Source organism: Callionymus lyra, chromosome 10, assembly GCF_982586985.1.
Source record: "Callionymus lyra chromosome 10, fCalLyr1.hap1.1, whole genome shotgun sequence".
Taxonomy (NCBI): domain Eukaryota; kingdom Metazoa; phylum Chordata; class Actinopteri; order Syngnathiformes; family Callionymidae; genus Callionymus; species Callionymus lyra.
This window is the reverse complement of record NC_141827.1, coordinates 24,359,618-24,378,825: the sequence shown is the minus strand read 5'-3', so window position 1 is coordinate 24,378,825 and position 19,208 is coordinate 24,359,618. Positions and strand designations below refer to the sequence as shown.

Here is a 19,208-nt window from a genome sequence, read left to right as displayed (position 1 = left end):
TACTTAGATGATGAAATCAGAACAGTTCTGTCATGTAAACCAATGGTCTCTGGTCATCCCCAAAGGAAAGGTTAAACCTCTTAGCCTGTGCCAAAAACTAACATAGCAGGATAACCAGGACCGCGTGGCCTAATGGATAAGACGTCTGACTTCGAATCAGAAGATTGAGGGTTCGAGTCCCTTCTTAGCCTCTGCCAAAAACTAACATTGTAGGGTAACCAGGACCGCGTGGCCTAATGGATAAGGCGTCTGACTTCGAATCAGAAGATTGAGGGTTCGAGTCCCTTCGTGGTCAAATCAAGTGGCTATAATTTTTACTTAAATCCGAACTGTTCCATGTCAAGTAAACCAATGGTCTCTGCTTATCCCCAAAGGAAAGGTTAAACCTATTTGCCTGTGCCAAAAAATAACATAGTATGACAACCAGGACCGCGTGGCCTAATGGATAAGGCGTCTGACTTCGAATCAGAAGATTGAGGGTTCGAGTCCCTTCGTGGTCAAATCAAGTGACTATACTTTTTACTTAGATAATGAAATAAGAACAGTTCTATCTTACGTAAACCAATGGTCTCTGGTTATCCCCAAAGGAAACGTTAAACCTCTTAGCCTGTGCCAAAAAATAACATATTAGGATAACCAGGACCGCGTGGCCTAATGGATAAGGCTTCTGACTTCGAATCAGAAGATTGAGGGTTCGAGTCCCTTCGTGGTCAAATCAAGCGGCTATAATTTTTACTTAAATCCGAACTGTTCCATGTCAAGTAAACCAATGGTCTCTGGTTATCCCCAAAGGAAAGGTTAAACCTATTTGCCTGTGCCAAAAAATAACATAGTAAGATAACCAGGACCGCGTGGCCTAATGGATAAGGCGTCTGACTTCGAATCAGAAGATTGAGGGTTCGAGTCCCTTTGTGGTTAAATCAAGTGGCTATACTTTTTACTTAGATGATGAAATCAGAACAGTTCTGTCATGTAAACCAATGGTCTCTGGTCATCCCCAAAGGAAAGGTTAAACCTCTTAGCCTGTGCCAAAAACTAACATAGCAGGATAACCAGGACCGTGTGGCCTAATGGATAAGACGTCTGACTTCGAATCAGAAGATTGAGGGTTCGAGTCCCTTCTTAGCCTGTGCCAAAAAATAACATAGTATGACAACCAGCACCGCGTGGCCTAATGGATAAGGCGTCTGACTTCGAATCAGAAGATTGAGGGTTCGAGTCCCTTCGTGGTCAAATCAAGTGACTATACTTTTTACTTAGATAATGAAATCAGAACAGTTCTATGTTACGTAAACCAATGGTCTCTGGTTATCCCCAAAGGAAAGGTTAAACCTCTTAGCCTGTGCCAAAAAATAACATAGTAAGATAACCAGGACCGCGTGGCCTAATGGATAAGGCGTCTGACTTCGAATCAGAAGATTGAGGGTTCGAGTCCCTTCGTGGTCAAATCAAGTGGCTATACTTTTTACTTAGATGATGAAATCAGAACAGTTCTGTCATGTAAACCAATGGTCTCTGGTCATCCCCAAAGGAAAGGTTAAACCTCTTAGCCTGTGCCAAAAACTAACATAGCAGGATAACCAGGACCGCGTGGCCTAATGGATAAGACGTCTGACTTCGAATCAGAAGATTGAGGGTTCGAGTCCCTTCTTAGCCTCTGCCAAAAACTAACATTGTAGGGTAACCAGGACCGCGTGGCCTAATGGATAAGGCGTCTGACTTCGAATCAGAAGATTGAGGGTTCGAGTCCCTTCGTGGTCAAATCAAGTGGCTATAATTTTTACTTAAATCCGAACTGTTCCATGTCAAGTAAACCAATGGTCTCTGCTTATCCCCAAAGGAAAGGTTAAACCTATTTGCCTGTGCCAAAAAATAACATAGTATGACAACCAGGACCGCGTGGCCTAATGGATAAGGCGTCTGACTTCGAATCAGAAGATTGAGGGTTCGAGTCCCTTCGTGGTCAAATCAAGTGACTATACTTTTTACTTAGATAATGAAATAAGAACAGTTCTATCTTACGTAAACCAATGGTCTCTGGTTATCCCCAAATGAAAGGTTAAACCTCTTAGACTGTGCCAAAAAATAACATAGTATGACAACCAGGACCGTGTGGCCTAATGGATAAGGCGTCTGACTTCGAATCAGAAGATTGAGGGTTCAAGTCCCTTCGTGGTCAAATCAAGTGGCTATACTTTTTACTTAGATAATGAAATCAGAACAGTTCCATGTCAAGTAAACCAATGGTCTCTGCATATCCCCAAAGGAAAGGTTAAACCTCTTAGCCTGTGCCAAAAAATAACATAGTAGGATAACCAGGACCGCGTGGCCTAATGGATAAAGCGTCTGACTTCGAATCAGAAGATTGAGAGTTCGAGTCCCTTCTTAGCCTGTGCCAAAAACTAACATTGTAGGGTAACCAGGACCGCGTGGCCTAATGGATAAGGCGTCTGACTTCGAATAAAGATTGAGGGTTCGAGTCCCTTCGTGGTCAAATCAAGCGGCTATAATTTTTACTTAAATCCGAACTGTTCCATGTCAAGTAAACCAATGGTCTCTGGTTATCCCCAAAGGAAACGTTAAACCTCTTAGCCTGTGCCAAAAAATAACATAGTAGGATAACCAGGACCACGTGGCCTAATGGATAAGGCTTCTGACTTCGAATCAGAAGATTGAGGGTTCGAGTCCCTTCGTGGTAAAATCAAGTGGCTACACTTTGTACTTAGATAATGAAATCAGAACAGTTCTATGTTACGTAAACCAATGGTCTCTGGTTATCCCCAAAGGAAAGGTTAAACCTATTTGACTCTGCCAAAAAATAACATAGTATGACAACCAGGACCGCGTGGCCTAATGGATAAGGCGTCTGACTTCGAATCAGAAGACTGAGGGTTCAAGTCTCTTCGTGGTCAAATCAAGTGGCTATACTTTTTACTTAGATAATGAAATCAGAACAGTTCCATGTCAAGTAAACCAATGGTCTCTGCTTATCCCCAAAGGAAAGGTTAAACCTCTTAGCCTGTGCCAAAAACTAACATAGTAGGATAACCAGGACAGCGTGGCCTAATGGATAAGGCGTCTGACTTCGAATCAGAAGATTGAGGGTTCAAGTCCCTTCTTAGCCTATGCCAAAAACTAACATTGTAGGGTAACCAGGACCGCGTGGCCTAACAGATAAGGCGTCTGACTTCGAATCAGAAGATTGAGGGTTCGAGTCCCTTTGTGGTCAAATCAAGCGGCTATAATTTTTACTTAAATCCGAACTGTTCCATGTCAAGTAAACCAATGGTCTCTGGTTATCCCCAAAGGAAAGGTTAAACCTATTTGACTCTGCCAAAAAATAACATAGTATGACAACCAGGACCGCGTGGCCTAATGGATAAGGCGTCTGACTTCGAATCAGAAGATTGAGGGTTCGAGTCCCTTCGTGGTCAAATCAAGCGGCTATAATTTTTACTTAAATCCGAACTGTTCCATGTCAAGTAAACCAATGGTCTCTGGTTATCCCCAAAGGAAAGGTTAAACCTATTTGCCTGTGCCAAAAAATAACATAGTATGACAATCAGGACCGCGTGGCCTAATGGATAAGGCGTCCGACTTCGAATCAGAAGATTGAGAGTTCAAGTACCTTCGTGATCAAGTTGCTATACTTTATACTTTGATAATGAAACCAGAACAGTTCCATGTCAAGTAAACCAATGGTCTCTGGTTATCCCCAAAGGAAAGGTTAAACCTATTTGACTCTGCCAAAAAATAACATAGTGTGACAACCACGACCACGTGGCCTAATGAATAAGGTGTCTGTCTTCAGCGCCTATGATTAAGGGTTCAAATCCCTTCATGGTCCAATAACATGTTTCTTATTTTTACTTAGAGAATGACATCAGACCTGTTCCATCACAAGTAAACAAATGGTGTTTGGTTATCCCAGAAAAAAAAACGTTTTAACAATCTAATTTGCTGTGCCAGAAATATTAGGGTGAACTACCAAAGGACTGCATGGCCTAATGGATAGGGGCATCTGACTTCATATGAATATGAATATTCAGAGTTCAAGTCCCTTCGTGGTTGAGTCTGTTGGCTATATTTTTGTACTTAGATAATGACATTAGAACTGTTCCATCTCAAGTAAACAAATGGCTGTTTGTTATCTCCGAAAAAACAGTTAAACCTCTTTGCACATGCAAAAAAACAACAGCGTGTAAGAACAAGGACTTCTTTAATTTAAAAAAAATCGGAACTTTCCCATCCTAAATATCAAATTGCCTGTCCAATCAAAGATTGAGGGTTTCACTCTCTTCTTGGTCAAAGCTTGTTGTCCCTTTTTCCTGGTAATAAATTCAGCTGTTCTATTTTCAGTAAAAGAAAATGCTGACTACTACCCCACCAAAAAAAACTGAAGGCAAAACACTTGTTCAGATGGATGTCTAGAAACTCCTTCTCTAACTAAAAAAAATGTCAACTCATAATATGTCACCTTCTTTCAAAAGTGATCTACCATCTATACCATTCATATTGACAAGAAAAAGTTTTGAGGTGGGTATTACCATTCCTCCAGCGATCCAGCTCCGCCTCCAGTCTTTGAATGGTCTCCTTCATAGACCTGGTCTTCTCCTTTTCCTTCTCATATTTCTTCTTCCACTGCTCGGCGGTGAGCTCCAAGTTCACTGTCACTGTGTTTCTAATGGTTTTGGCCCTGGCGTGGTGAGAATAATGTGAGGTGAGACAAGAATGGATGAAGGAGAGCAAAGGAGAGAGGTGAAGAGAGAAGGAGGAAAAGAATGCTTAGAGGACATGTTAAGTGACTCTGAGGCAGGTTGTCCAGTAAAGACTGTCTCTATAGTGGGCACTGTGGGCAGAGGGAGCAGCTCTAAATGATCATCTGAAGACATCCTTCTTTTCGGAATCTTCTTTTCATTAGAGAGAATTTATAGTCTAACACTGAACTGTTCCATCAGGTTCACAGGGTCTGAATATTTATGATGCAGTCGTGGCGTCAGAAGCTCTTTTTTAATTTCACACTCCGGTGACAATTGGTCCATCTGCAGTTAATGGAAAATGAGCCTGATCTTACACTGTCTCATCATATCTGAGTTAATTAAGTGCTTAAATAAGTGTTGACGAGTTATTCACCTTTAATAGTTGTGCCTCCCCCTGGAAGCTTATTAGACCTTAGGAGCTCCTGTCTGCAGATTTGTTTTAAAAGGAAAAGGTCCTGCTGGCTTCATCATGTCTAGATAATGAGGATCTATTATTCTGAAGCCTTGGTTTTAATATTTGGAATGAACTCCTGACCCTGCGGGAGGAGTCCCGCCCAAATCACATATTTTTTTAAAAACAGGACCAGTGTCAGCAACATGTAAACAGTTAATATGAAAACATTGCAGTAAGCGTGCCGTATGTAGAGGTTCTCTAGGCAGTCGAATTGTCTTTGAAATTTAAATATAACATGAGAAACCATTATTCACTCCTTATTTGAGAGGTTTATTTGAACAGTTGTTTCAGTTTTACACCAAGGAGGACTTTGGTTCTAAGAGTTGGTGCCTCTGCATCAATGTAGATTGATGTGGTGTGAACTTTTAGTATTTATTGGTTTTCAGTTGGTTCCATGAGCTATATATGTTTGAGATCAAATGGTGTTTCTCAGTGTTGATCAATGTTTGTGATCACACTAATACTGACAGCTGCTTCTGAAAATGGTGCAATGAACAAGAGTACGAAACTACATATGCATGACATGAGAGATAATAGCATTATGTAAGTCTTTTCCCATCGGATGAACCCTTTGGTCTTGTTTACTGTTTCACTCCACGTGTGTCAGCATAGTTCATCCCAAGCATGAATTAATTCTACCACCAGACATGCTATTGTTCAACACCTAAAGCCTCTTTTTCAAAAAACAAACATTTGCTCTGGCTTGTCTCACCTCCTTACCCCGGTCATATATTATTCATTCCTCCTCACACAACGATAGCAATTTTACCATTACGGGAAATTGAGATGGCTGGAGTTTTGTTTTTTTTCCAAAATGCATTTCGAGTTTTCTTATTTTTTTCGTTGACAGACAAATGAGTAATTCACTGAAGTATCGGAATCTTTGAGTGTCACTGAATGTTTGGCAGCTGTGATGAAAAAACAGTTTTATGATCATTTCTGCCTTTTGACCACTTAGAGAAAATAAGATGATTTTGAGTGTTGAAATAAACACATTGAGGAGCATAAATAAAACAAAACTGTTGGCGTCAGTTAAACATTAACTCTTCTTTAAAAACACCTTACATTTACCGAATCTGGTGAGAATCAAGTTACATATTATTATGTTACTTCTAAATTAAATAGTAATGCACTATTGCAATGGATACAACTTGTCTAGGTAGTCTTCAGGTCTACGACTGTTTTGAACATAAACTTTCCAGTAATGTAGTCAAGACCACACTAACCGAGATCATTACCAATTAATGCTAACCATGTTCATTAAGCTTATTATTATCTTGGCCTTTTTAATCAGCCATCAAACGGTGTTTGATTACCTTACTCTGCCAAAAACTCACAGTGACTTCTTAAAGCCTGAGGATAGAGCAATGTTTATGTTGGCTTCATCATCGTAAACTGCATCAAATCACTGATTTGCTGATGATTTGGCGGCCGACATAAATCAGACAGGGTTGTAAGTGCATGAGTCAAATCATTGCGGTTAGTGTCAGTGACCTTCATCAGAGAGAAGGACTCATCATGGGGCGTCATAGCTCAGATGGTAGAGTGGTTGCCTGCAGTCCAAAAGGTTGCAGGTTCAATCCTAGCTCCAGACAAACTTGTGATGCTTGTCTACGAATACCATTGGGTCATGGATGACAAAATAACCTGAACTAGCAGTAAGTGTGGAAATTAAAAAAATTAAATCAATTAAAAGCATAAATATTTACACTGCAACAAATTTCTATTTCTATTTTCCCCTTGTTTATTTTAACTTTTTTTAAATGGTGCTATTTCTATCATTTATTTAATTATATTTAAAATAATCTTCATTAAACTGCAATGCAAATATATATATAAATATATATCAACAACTAAATAAAACTAAAAGACAAAAATATAACAAAAATGGCTTCATACATCACAAAATAAGATTGATGAAAATTGGTGTTTGCTTTTGTATTCTATTTGTATTTTAATTTGATATTTGACTTTTTGTTTTGTTTACTGTGCCCAATAAAATGACCGGCCAACTAATATACCAACATTTATTTATATAAAATAAATAGTATTATTTATTTATCTATTATTATTTATTATTATTATTCATTTTTGGGGGGGATCAGAAAATCAAACTCTATAGACTAGAAATGTTTTTTATTTATTTTGATTTCAATCTCTGAAGATACAAATAATTGATTTAAATATTCCTTATAAACAAGTTCAAACTTTCAATCTAGTAAAGTTTGAATTGAATTCTTACCAAAAAATATTTCAATGCTTAATGTCACTGATTTGCTTTCATAATTCCGGCCTCTTTTCTTATTATTTCTTAGGTTTGACCCCTGCTGTAATTTATTGGTTATTTAAGTCAACGGTTGTGCATACTGGTGGGGAATGAGGTAATTTGAACTATAAACAGAATTATATGCCTACTTCTTTATTAAATCCAAGACAATTTGAGCATTGTTTAATAAACGTTGCTGTCATATGATGGCCCCCAAGGATTCCTATTGTCATTCCACTTCTTTAATAAACAACACAAAACTTATGGAAGATAATAATTAAGAAGCAACTCATTAACCTCCTTGGAGGAGGTAACATTATAACATAGAATAACAATAACAGCTGTGTCTTCTGGTTCCATAAATGAACTGGTGTTTGGATTAGGCTGGTGTAGTACATGTAAGAGACGTGCGACAGAACGTGACATTACCTCTGTCCAAACATGAGCGTGGATTTGGTCTCTGTATCGTTGTAGCTGGAGGGGGAGCAACAGATGAACATGGTGGTGCGACAGTTTCCGCCCAGAGAGTCCTGCAGGATGCGAGTCATCTTGCTGTCACGGTATGGAACGTGGGTTTTCTGTGCAGAATAATCAAACAAGGAAACAGAGCAGAAAGACTAAGAAGAAAAGCATCAGAGAGATTCGGAATCACGCCACTATTAAGTAAATTCTCGCTTTTCTGACAAGAATGTGCCAAGAGAATCAGTGCGGAACAAAGGAGCAGGACGCCTCTTTTTTCTCTCCCTCGTTCTTTTCCAGAAGCCTGTCCTGGTTGAAAGAGAAGAAATTGGATGGCAGGTGGTTTAAGGAAGATTGGTGAGGCCCGCGAGCTTTTCCATTCAGGTGAAGAGGGATTCCCAGAGCATCACATCAGAGCTGGTTATAATTACAGCGGTGTGGCTGTTCTACTGAGATGCTGCGAAGTATGAGTGCCGAGGTTTGAAGAGAGAAGGAAGAGCAGAGCTCGATAAATGTGGGGGTCGTCGCAACTGAAATTGTTTTTCATTCACAGTTGAATTATGAAAGTTATATTGTAGTGATTGAAGTCACTAGTTAGCATCATTGATGCTGACTTCAATAATTATTTTAGAACTAGTTATAGTAATATAGTTTTGAGTTGTAGTTTTAGAAAATAGCATATTAGAAAGACACCGTTAATACCTGTAATATAAGAAGTAGTGTAGTATTAATTGAATTTTAATGTTAACAGTAAAGTGTTTATGTAAGGAACACTGACAAATATAATTATCGCAGTACGATGTGGATTCTTTAGTAGTCTATTACTAGCAGAAATAGGCCCTCTAGCAAATAGTAAATAGATATAAATGTCTTACTACACTTAACGGGTAGTAATATTACTTACAGAAGTACAAGTTGTAATAGTCATACATAGCACATTTTTTTATATTACTAGGAAAGTAGGGAATAATATAAATATTATGCTGATCAGGGTGAAAAAAAACCTGGTCATAAAATACATAGTTTTGTATGTTGCAATACCGTTATTACTAGTGATGGGTTGTTAAGGCATCATGGTACAGCATGAACTGTATCATGATGCAGTGTCTTAATTCAGAAAAAGCACTAGATGTAATTCTCTGCTTTATAATATTTGGCTCTGATCTACTGTGTTAATTCAGCTTGCATCAATACTACAATACAGAATATCACAATATGAAGCCAGATTTCTACTATATAAAATAATTTATACAATTAAACAGTGGGTGGCGTAATTCTAAATGACTTCTGCTTGTGATCTGAAACTAAGAATCTTACTGTATCTTTCTGCAGCTGAGCCGCTGCCAGTGGACATTGTAACATTTATTTATTTATTATAATGGAACAGTAACACCGGTGCAATGCATCCGTTGATTATTGGGCCAACAACATCCACAGAGATAGTAGTAGTAGAAGTATAGGGAGTATAGTTGGAACTACACTAATTTCGCTGATGATGATAAAATATGAAAGCATAGCTGCAAAATAAATTTGAAATCCCTCCAGTGATTGTTGCTACTAATTACAAGCGTCAAGCTTTTCAAAAGAGAAGATTAATAAACAAGCTCACAGCAGCCGCATCACCACACAGTGTTGACAAAAACGCTGCAATGATGCCAACGTACCGTTCCTTCAGCCAACGCAGAGATGACGTTCCCCAGGGCTGACAGAGACCGGTTGATGTTCTTGGCCTCGTCCAGGACGGCTCCCTCTGCTCCAGTCTTACTGACCTGACACAGATACAAACCAGGAGGAGGAATCTCTTAGTATTATACTGCCAGAGTCAAAATATATACGTAGAGAATCAGAATAACAAGAGTTAATTTTGTCATGAGCCTCAAACAAGGGGAATGTTGTTGTGGTAATAATGTAAGAAAACCTGCATGTGAATATGATTTAATCAAAATAAACATATTTTTGCACATTCAAATTCTTTAGGGCAATTAAAAAAGACATCCATCAAAACAAGGTAAACAATCCAAATGCACCTAGATGTGTACATTTTATTTATATGGAACTTTTTGATGACTAATCAAAAAATCACAAAATTACAATTTAACACATAAAAACAGCACAGTAATAAAACAAGATAAAACAAAATTCCATTCAAGGAAAATATTATTAAATAAAATGATAAAAACACTGAAAATAAAGTAGAGTTAAAGCCCAATGATGAACCCAGTTAAGGGTTAAAAGGCGACATCACATAAAGCCAGTCTGTTACTTCCAGAAGCATTAGATAACTCAGTAAGACTAATTCAATGGGTCGATTTATTTCACAACAAAATAATCAACAATAAATTAGAGCGAGGAGCCAAGGGTGGTGTTTGTCTGCATCTCTAATTTATCTTCTATTGAATTTCTGATGCGACCTGGAGAGAATGAAAGTGTGAGAGGTGTGAGAAGCTTGAAGCAGGTACAAAGATCCTCCATCGACTCATCTTATTATTCCATTTCACAGGTTTCCTCAAAACATTTTCCTTTTTTTTTATGTTTCCAACCCAATGATGAGAATCTTGTAAATGAACCGTTACTGGCTATTACATCACTGCAGATCACCTGCAGCCTCTTTTGAAGACTTTGGTCCTGAAACCAGACCAGAAACCTAGAGAATCCTTATGTCGTACAAAATGTTCATTTGAAGTTCAAAGGGATCTTTCTTCTACATCTTTAAAATGAATATACACTCTAGCCAAATGTGAATCACACTTCATAAAATGTTGACTCTTAGAGGAGCTACGTTCGTCAAGAATGTTTATCGTTTCCTATATTTGCTCTCTTCTACAATAATATAGTTGCAAAACTGCAATTCCTTAAACCATTTAATATATTTATATGTAGGAGGAGTAGAACTTGAATATTGACACAAATATACTTGCATGAAAGCAATTAAAATCATAAAAAATATACTTTGTGGATAGAAAAATACTGTTTTTGAATGGTTTATTTAGTTTTAACTGGCCACAAATACATTTAACAGTAATTGATAATATGAATAAATAAAAAAGAAACCAAACATACTGCTATGATAAAGATATATTTTAATAGTTTTTTTTTCAATTTTAAATAGTAATTATAAAAAAGTTACTTTGATGATAGAAAAATACTTTATTTATGATTTTTTTTTCGGTTGTAATGGGAGACAAATATATCAGTAAGTAATAAAATACATTTTAAATAATAATACATTTTTTAAAAACTCAGCGATAAAAACACACATTTATTCGTGGTTTATTTTGTTTTCACGGAAGAAAAATAGATCAGAAAGTAATAATCTGAAGTAATAATCTGAATTCAAAAAATATATATATATATACTTTGGTGATAAAAAAACATGTATATTTTAATGGTTTATTTAGTTTTACTGGGACAAAAATTCATCAGTAAGTAATAATACAAATTATAAATAATTGTATTATATTCTGATGATCGAAAACAAATCTTTGAACTTGGAAAAAACGCTTAAGTATCAATTTGGCAAAATTATACATTTTTAAAATAAATGTTAAAATACAAGAAACATTTCTTGGATAAAAACCTTGCTGATGGGGCTGAGGTGAAACACAAACACTTTAAATGAAACATTGTGAAGAAAGAGCAGGAAAGGTGAGTCAACTCGAACCATGTGTAAAACAGTCAGAGTGACGTTGTTTTGATGCATTTAAAAAGATTGACCTTTATTGCCCTCCATACATTCATCACTGTTGACGTTAGTTCCTATTTATCTGCCTCAACCTTCAGAAGGCACAGACGAGAAGTCATCGGTCAAAAACGCAGACTGCTTTGTGTGATTAATTTCTCCATTGAAAAGCTTTTCAGAAAAAGATGAATCCGTGTCGATGATGAGCAGCACGGACGCAAACTTTTTGAAGCGGTTCAATCAGCAGTAAACCACCAGAGACGGCCTGAGCTGAATTTGTGACGGCTCTGAAAATTATTCCACCCTGAGATCAATAACAAACTGCGTGGGTGGACGTTTAACTTCTTGAATGGCCGAGAAAAGTGATTCACATTTGATTAATGAGATTTTGAGTTGTTGCTGTTCACAGGAAACGATCCTACCTTCTCACTTCCTGCCAGATCAACCAGATAGAGTTTCCCAATCAGCTTCTGCTCCGTCTCCACGTTTTCCTGCTTGATGTTTATCAGGAAGATGCTGTGACTGCGAGAACTGTGCTCATTCATGTCTGAAACACAAGTTAGAGAGTGTGGGGGTTTGGGGGGGGTCTCATTTAAACATTTTACGTCAAACGTCAATGAGCTCATTATTCTTCCTCGGGCAGCCTCGTGACGTGAGACACTGTAATTACACTGATTTTTCTCTTAACTGCCTATTTTCGGACTCAAATATAAGAAGACGTCAACAAGTCAAGAACAGGCAGAGAGAACGCGACTCACTGGTGACAGCGACGTGGCGATTGGCTTTCCCCTCATCTATCACATCCATCACCTCGTCCGGGCTGGTGACAAAACGCTCAGTGCAGCCCTGAGAGCGACAAACACATGGATTTGCTGCCATAAAAGTGTCAACAAAACTCATATATGAAGACGTACTGTGTATACCTTCAAATAACATCCCATAATGGGTTTAGCAGTCACAGCATGAAACCTCCCTCTGAACTTGTGACCGGCTTGTGTCATGGTTATGCATAATTAGTTCTGCTGGTGGCACATATGGTAATGAAATATCACACCCGCAAATTTAAGAACCAGTGAAGGGAAGCATCCTCCAACTTTCTTGGTATTTTTAAATTGAGGAAAGTAAATAAAAATACAACTTGGATTAGATTCCAAGTTGTACATGTTCGAATTCTGTAATAACCATATGCATACGTATTTATGTGCTATAGGTGTGAGGTAGAAAAAGAAAAGTACTTTTAGAGTTTCTGGTTAATGCTAAGATATTGAAATACTTTGTAAGGTTTCTTCTTGGATAACCAAATCAAGTCTAACTTTGTTCTCTTAGGGCTGAATATTCAGTGTTCTATGATGAAGAATATCTTTATGGATAAGAAAAAAAAAAAAAAAAAATCACAAAACTACCAAAGCACAGACCTTCACGAAGCTCAGTTAAACATTTTTTCTAGATAAAAGAATTCTGAAGCCTTTGGATCACCGTGGATAGCAGTGAGCTCTATGAGACTGCAGGACAAACAGTTTGGAAGTTGCATACCGTACATAGCTCTTTACACAGAAGTTGACGAATCCTTCAAATTGTTTATGGATCCAGACAGTAATCCAGAATACTTCTAAAATCGGTTCTATTCCCATTAGCATTATTTACTGTTTTTACATATATACATTCTTCTGTTTTTGAGTTTTTGAGAAAAGACTTAAAAATACAATTGCGTAACCTAGTTTATAACCTAGGAACATCTATCTCTTTATGTTGTGTTTTTAAAAAAAACAGGTGTCTTAATTTCCATAGTATTAAAGTACTTTGGAAGGTTGTTAGTAAAACCCCTGTTTTGTTACGTCTTGGACATTCATTTCAAGTTGTACATTGTTTGTCTCTTGGTGCTAGAAAACAATTTAATGCTCTACGATGAGGAATGTCTTCATGGATAACAAAAGAAAAACTTTTAAAAATAAAATAAAACTACCAAAGCAAACACCTTTACAGAGTATCATTTATATCAGTGTTTTTTTTTTAATGATAGCTCTTCAAACAGAGGTTCATAAATCCTTTGTGGATCCAGACGGTAATCCAGAATACTACTAAACTCTGTTCCAATTACCCATTAGCAACTTTTTGTTTACAGAAATACATTTTTCTGTTTTTGTGTTTTTGAGGAAGAGACAAACAGACAGACTGATATAAACACGATCACATAACCTAGTTTATAACCGAGGAACATCTTCAGTCTTTACGACGTGTTTTTAAAAGAAAGTTTTCTTTCGTTTATGTTTTTTTCAAATACAGTTGCCCTATGATATTATTTACACCAACATATTGACCGTCTGGGACTGGCTAAGATTTTTTTTTCACTTTGTGTAAAGTGAAAAATTAAATATATAAATTTAGAAAGCCGATTTTGAATGTTTCCCAAACATGTAAAAAGGTCGTTAAATATTAAAAAATAAAAGGTTGCATCCATTTAGTCCTTGAAAAAAATAAAACTTCATAACTAATTAATCTCCTTTCATGCAAGTTTCTTTAAAAGAATGGTGTTTATCTAAGATAATCCTTGATAAAAAAAAAAATCTGCAACGAATCCTTTGTTATAAGATCTGCTGGCCTCATTAAAAACGTTATGCAGGACTGAATTCTCTTTATAGGACCAAGACAGAAAATAAAAGTCGCCGCCGACGGTCGACGGTGAAATTCCCACACCCAATAAAAACAGGAACAAATATTTGTCACAAGATTCACTGGATCGTGTCAAACTGGAGGTGACTCACCTTCACGTAGGGCACTCTGTATTTGTCTTCATGAACTGACAAGTTGGTTTTCGTCACTGGAGTTGGAGGACAGAAGAGAAAGGTCAGTTTCCTTGGAGGGCATGGAGGGTGATCATGCATACATGCATGTGGAAATGTGCTTCTGATAGAATATACAAATGAGCCAGCAGAGATGGATATTACTTGACCTGGCTCAGTTATGTCTACAAGTCAGACATGAATAATAAATCAGCTATTTTATGAATAATGTTTAGCCTTATATGAAAAGTTAACAGGTCCATAGCCTGCAGCAATTAACGTATTATGACCATCTAATGCAGTATGATACTGATCTAAGTGGTTTAATATTGTGCTAAATGTACTGCTCCATGAGGCATTTGATACCAGTAAAAATATTTTTTAAAGACAAAAAAATGTATTTAGATTTTGCTCTATTGTTTAATACTTTTTAAAAGTGTTTTTTTTTAAATTCTCGAATTTGCCCGGGAGTCTTGACAATTTAAATTCTTGATGGGGTCAATATACTGAAAAACACTCTCTAAACAAGTGAAAATTACTCTATACTCTCAACTCTATATGGGACATTCTTGTTGCTTTTGGGTTCATTTCTATTATATTTCAAGACTTAAGCAGTCTTAATTAAATTGTTTTAGTGCTTTACTTAGTCCTGTGTTGTGGTGGAGTCGTTCATGTTTTTGTGTCCTTTCAAATTCACATGCAAAGAAAACATTTATGCTATTCTCAGAATCTCAGTTACAGATCCAGGGAATTTTTATTATAGTGCTTCAATGTTGTTTTTATCTCCTGCAAATCAATACCGATCCCAATATGAAAACACCATAAAGCTATTTTATCTATAAACACAGGTTTTTGTGAGACTTCTTGATACAATCACTGTAAACCGTGATGGGAATGTTAAGTAAACAATATTCTGGTATTCCTACATACATTGAGAACTCCTGGATCATGGCTCTTACAGCTTAAGGCAAGTTAAATTTCAGGCTGTTTTAATACCATTTGAAATTAAAGTTGAAGGTCAACTAATGTGAACTCCCAACTCTCCTGACTCATTTGCATGTTTTAAATGTTGAAGTCTTCCTCTCCAAGATGCAGTAAGTCCCTCATCATGACCATCTTTTCAACTTATTACTTTATAAAGTTCAACCCCCCACCCTCTTAAGTCTCAGCAAATGAGAGGTTATGAGAGCTGAGTCCATTACGACGTAATAATGGCTTCACTCCTGTAATCACGCCCGCTTTGTTTATACAATGAGTAACTTGGAGCTGGAGACTTCCAGGATTGATGACGCGCGGTGATAAACCTCATTGCTTGAATCAATGGTAAATGGATTCTCTTACTGAAAAAAAAAGATTTGTTTGACCTTCTAATTTATAACTAAAATAAAATCTTACTCATAATCATATTTTAATGAATTGCCCTTGGATATTTTTTTAAGATTCCATTAAACCCTCGGGATTTTCTAACACTAGTTATTTTCTACAATTGAAATGTTACATGGGAGTTCAAACGCACCGTCTAGCAGGTCCCGAATCTTGTCCATGTAGATCTCAAAATAGGAAACCTGCAGAAAAAAACGTGTTACCTTGAGAAGTAAAGAAAAGTAAACATGACTCTGCAGAATAAAAGGATCTTAATCCTCATTGTCAAAAACAAATAATGCTTCATGTAATCTGTTCTCTGACTCCAGCGAGGTATAATCCTGCATTATTATACACTGGTATAAAGAGAAACCATAACAAATACCCTGGGATTATCAAGGTTTATAGCTCTTGATTAATGGAGGATCCCATGTGAGGATTACGTCACCGTACGTGACCGTACAGGGTCACAGGCTCACGTGGCGCTCCGCACCCACCTTTATATGGAACTCCAGGTTTTCATCCATAGCGAAAATATGTTCAAATATGTCTTCAGCAATCCTGGGAATGATCCCCATTCCCTTGGGGTCATGGAGATTTCCCTGGATGTTCCCGGAGATAAGATAACAAGTGAGTGGGGGAGAGGATAAGAGCAGACACAGTGAGGAATTAAACACAGACAACCATGACAGAAAAGAAAGTGTGCAGACTTTTGAATTGACAAGAAGAGATGTGTCTCCCTAGAGAGGGTAGTTCCCTGAGAAGGTGGAGAATGATCGCGACGACAGTGATGGAGATGGATGTGCTGTCAGGATATTGCATGAAAAAAAACTGGCATGTCTGAGAGCACACAGTGTACACAGCCAGTGGTCCGACTCTTGAATTATTGAGCAGCACTATACCTCCATGGTGTGTGTCTTCCCGGACGACGTCTGCCCATAAGCAAAGATGGTTCCATTGTAGCCCCCGAGCACATCTGAAATGAAAGAAAAGAGACCACTTGAACTTCTAAACGAGGGAAGTGTGTCAAAATGAAAAAGCAATAAGCATGAAATGCATAAATAGAAAGAACATTTCAGGCCTATCGGGGATCATAAGTAAGATATATAGAGGAATACAACAGTTTGAGGACGGCAGCAAAAACACATAACTGACAAATAAACATGACCTTCTGCTCTGAAGTCTAGTTCTTCATACAGTACATCTGGTACACACTCTGGAACCATTGGTATTTAAGCTTAGTTAGCTGCTTAATGACCTTGGTGGCCACAAACAAGAAAGTGTAATTGGAGTCGCTCTTTTTAATGAGCCTAATGTATCAAGACGAGTGCATGTGAAAGATCATCTTAGCAAATGGATCGACCATGACTAGTGAGGACGTTCATGGCATCTGCCCGTATCTTTAGCTTGTGCACTGTGAACTGCAGTATATTTATTGTAACTACAAGAAGCTCAGAGAGAGCTAATATTTATTTTTAATGACCTTATTTTTAATCTCACCTGAAAGCTGGTGAGAAACTGAAGGTTTTTTTTTCATTTAAGTACAATATTGTGTCAGTTGAAAATATTGCACATAATAATTATTTATTGTTTTTTAAAAGACACTTACATATGTAGTAATTTGCATTGTGCTTCAGACTAGTTGAGTCCTAAATATTGTGGCTATAAAAGTGTAATTGCACATCCACTGCAGTAGGTGGCATTGTTTTAACACCGACTATGTGTGTTTATAATGAAAGAGATATTACATCCAGTAAGTTAACAAACTCTCAGGAAACAACATGAAAAAGTAATTGACAGTGACCAAAAGAAAGAAAGATACAGAGATAATGAGAGAAACGAAAGCTAAGACGAGAGATTTATGTAGCACTTGGTTCGAGGTGTCTGAAGACGTTGGTAGAATGATGTCAAATAATGAAAGATTTTACGACCCAATCAATCTAAAAACCTGGTGAATATTGCCAAACAATCATTTGGCTTTGTGAAAGCGACTTTATTAAACCAGCGAGCTCAGTTATCTTCTGTTGCTGCACTGAACACCAAGTATAGGTCCAGCTAATAAGCTGTACCTAATACAATTTCATACACAACTATTACTGTTTTTAGCCTTGTTTCGTTGACAGGATCAATTAAAGTAATATATCAGAGCCAAATATATAAAGCATCATCAGCCCATCACTAGTTAATATGATCCCATTGAAGACATGTTCTGAAAATCCAGTCTGACATTGTTGTTTCCATCACAGCTCTTCAAAATTAAAACTGTGATAAAAGGCAGCAGTGCTGTGAAACATCTCTCTAAAACAGTGAAAGCAATTTGCGCCGTCAGATTAATTAATACGTTTTTTATAATTGCAATAAGCAGATTGTTACAGGAAGGTTCATTAATATCATGAATGATAAATAAAGCATCATGAATCATAAAGGACGGGCGACTCTGGAACATGTCTGAGCTAGAAGTGCTGATGTCTTCTCTAGTCTTCTCTGAATGATGACCACACTGTGTCTACAATAAAAAAAAACGTTCTTTCTCATCCCACCAACCTTGTTTATTGTTTTTGTTTTTTTTCCCTGCACTAAGCAGTCTTTCCTCCTGATGATTACGGCAACCGAGTCTGACACCTCGAATTAAAACTAAGGATTGGAGTTATTGAACCAGACTGAACACATACAGAATACGACACAAAAGACAGCACGTAGATATTTCTGCCCCCACACAGGTTCCGCTCTCGCAGCATGTCAAGTCTTTTTTCTCCCCTGAAATGGATTTTTCTCCTTAATTCTGCCGGCTCCCCAGGGCTTCTCTAACTCTACTGTGCAAATAGTTATGCATTTTAATTTGTCTGCTGCTGCTGTATGGTAATCTCTAACCATACAAGTCAATCTTTTCCAGCTCCATCTTCCACTAGTTCAATGATCTTTCTACCGACTTTGAAGGTTGCACCAAAAAATGAGAGCTTGAGGGCAAAAGCGAACGGGGAGAGGGACACTCCCCGTTCGCTTTTGAAGTGTGATGGATGTCGACGTGGTTTTAATTCCAGAGTGAACAATCGTTTCATCCTGATTTGGGTCAAACAATACATTTGTAAAGCGATTCAGAGATTAGATTAAAGAAAAGATTATAAAAAAAGATATATATTTAACGTTTACCTTTTATTTCTGCTTCACTGTCTTTTTTAACTGTGCATGTCAACCTTTTCCGATGAAGGATCCCTTTAATGTATTATTAAAATGCTAACATAGCCTAACTGCTAACTTAACCAGTTTCGGGTGATCTTTGGAGTAAAATTATGTTTTTATTCTGTATTGATGCTATAGAACGACGTAAACTGTCCAACAATATATCCATTGAGTCCATATTTCTCTTTATTACATATATTTTATAGGTTTAAGCTAATTTGCTATAACATAGTACATTTAGCTTAGATAAAACACGCAGCAAAATAAA

The 19,208-nt window shown here is 37.2% G+C and overlaps 1 protein-coding gene and 13 non-coding genes across 16 annotated transcripts in view; 13 read left to right on the top strand and 1 right to left on the bottom strand.

Annotated features, from left to right (window-relative positions):
- The window catches only part of kif5ab (kinesin family member 5A, b), a 147,663-nt gene that overhangs the window by 90,491 nt on the left and 37,964 nt on the right, over positions 1-19,208 (bottom strand). For all 3 annotated transcript variants that reach the window (XM_087801844.1, XM_087801845.1, XM_087801846.1), the window contains exons 3-11: positions 16,663-16,736; positions 16,258-16,362; positions 15,915-15,963; positions 14,381-14,436; positions 12,377-12,464; positions 12,041-12,165; positions 9,604-9,708; positions 7,910-8,058; positions 4,548-4,696 (exon numbers count right to left, since the gene is read on the bottom strand). In XM_087801844.1, coding sequence (XP_087657970.1) covers positions 4,548-4,696; positions 7,910-8,058; positions 9,604-9,708; positions 12,041-12,165; positions 12,377-12,464; positions 14,381-14,436; positions 15,915-15,963; positions 16,258-16,362; positions 16,663-16,736 — 900 coding nt within the window. The remainder of the gene's footprint in view (positions 1-4,547; positions 4,697-7,909; positions 8,059-9,603; positions 9,709-12,040; positions 12,166-12,376; positions 12,465-14,380; positions 14,437-15,914; positions 15,964-16,257; positions 16,363-16,662; positions 16,737-19,208) is intronic.
- Positions 223-295, top strand: trnar-ucg (transfer RNA arginine (anticodon UCG)). The gene has a single exon. It is a non-coding gene; the product is annotated as a tRNA-Arg (tRNA).
- Positions 428-500, top strand: trnar-ucg (transfer RNA arginine (anticodon UCG)). Its single transcript has one exon. It is a non-coding gene; the product is annotated as a tRNA-Arg (tRNA).
- On the top strand, positions 641-713 carry trnar-ucg (transfer RNA arginine (anticodon UCG)). The gene has a single exon. It is a non-coding gene; the product is annotated as a tRNA-Arg (tRNA).
- On the top strand, positions 846-918 carry trnar-ucg (transfer RNA arginine (anticodon UCG)). The gene has a single exon. It is a non-coding gene; the product is annotated as a tRNA-Arg (tRNA).
- Positions 1,161-1,233, top strand: trnar-ucg (transfer RNA arginine (anticodon UCG)). The gene has a single exon. It is a non-coding gene; the product is annotated as a tRNA-Arg (tRNA).
- Positions 1,374-1,446, top strand: trnar-ucg (transfer RNA arginine (anticodon UCG)). Its single transcript has one exon. It is a non-coding gene; the product is annotated as a tRNA-Arg (tRNA).
- Positions 1,689-1,761, top strand: trnar-ucg (transfer RNA arginine (anticodon UCG)). The gene has a single exon. It is a non-coding gene; the product is annotated as a tRNA-Arg (tRNA).
- trnar-ucg (transfer RNA arginine (anticodon UCG)) lies at positions 1,894-1,966 on the top strand. The gene has a single exon. It is a non-coding gene; the product is annotated as a tRNA-Arg (tRNA).
- On the top strand, positions 2,107-2,179 carry trnar-ucg (transfer RNA arginine (anticodon UCG)). Its single transcript has one exon. It is a non-coding gene; the product is annotated as a tRNA-Arg (tRNA).
- Positions 2,627-2,699, top strand: trnar-ucg (transfer RNA arginine (anticodon UCG)). Its single transcript has one exon. It is a non-coding gene; the product is annotated as a tRNA-Arg (tRNA).
- Positions 2,840-2,912, top strand: trnar-ucg (transfer RNA arginine (anticodon UCG)). The gene has a single exon. It is a non-coding gene; the product is annotated as a tRNA-Arg (tRNA).
- On the top strand, positions 3,157-3,229 carry trnar-ucg (transfer RNA arginine (anticodon UCG)). The gene has a single exon. It is a non-coding gene; the product is annotated as a tRNA-Arg (tRNA).
- On the top strand, positions 3,362-3,434 carry trnar-ucg (transfer RNA arginine (anticodon UCG)). Its single transcript has one exon. It is a non-coding gene; the product is annotated as a tRNA-Arg (tRNA).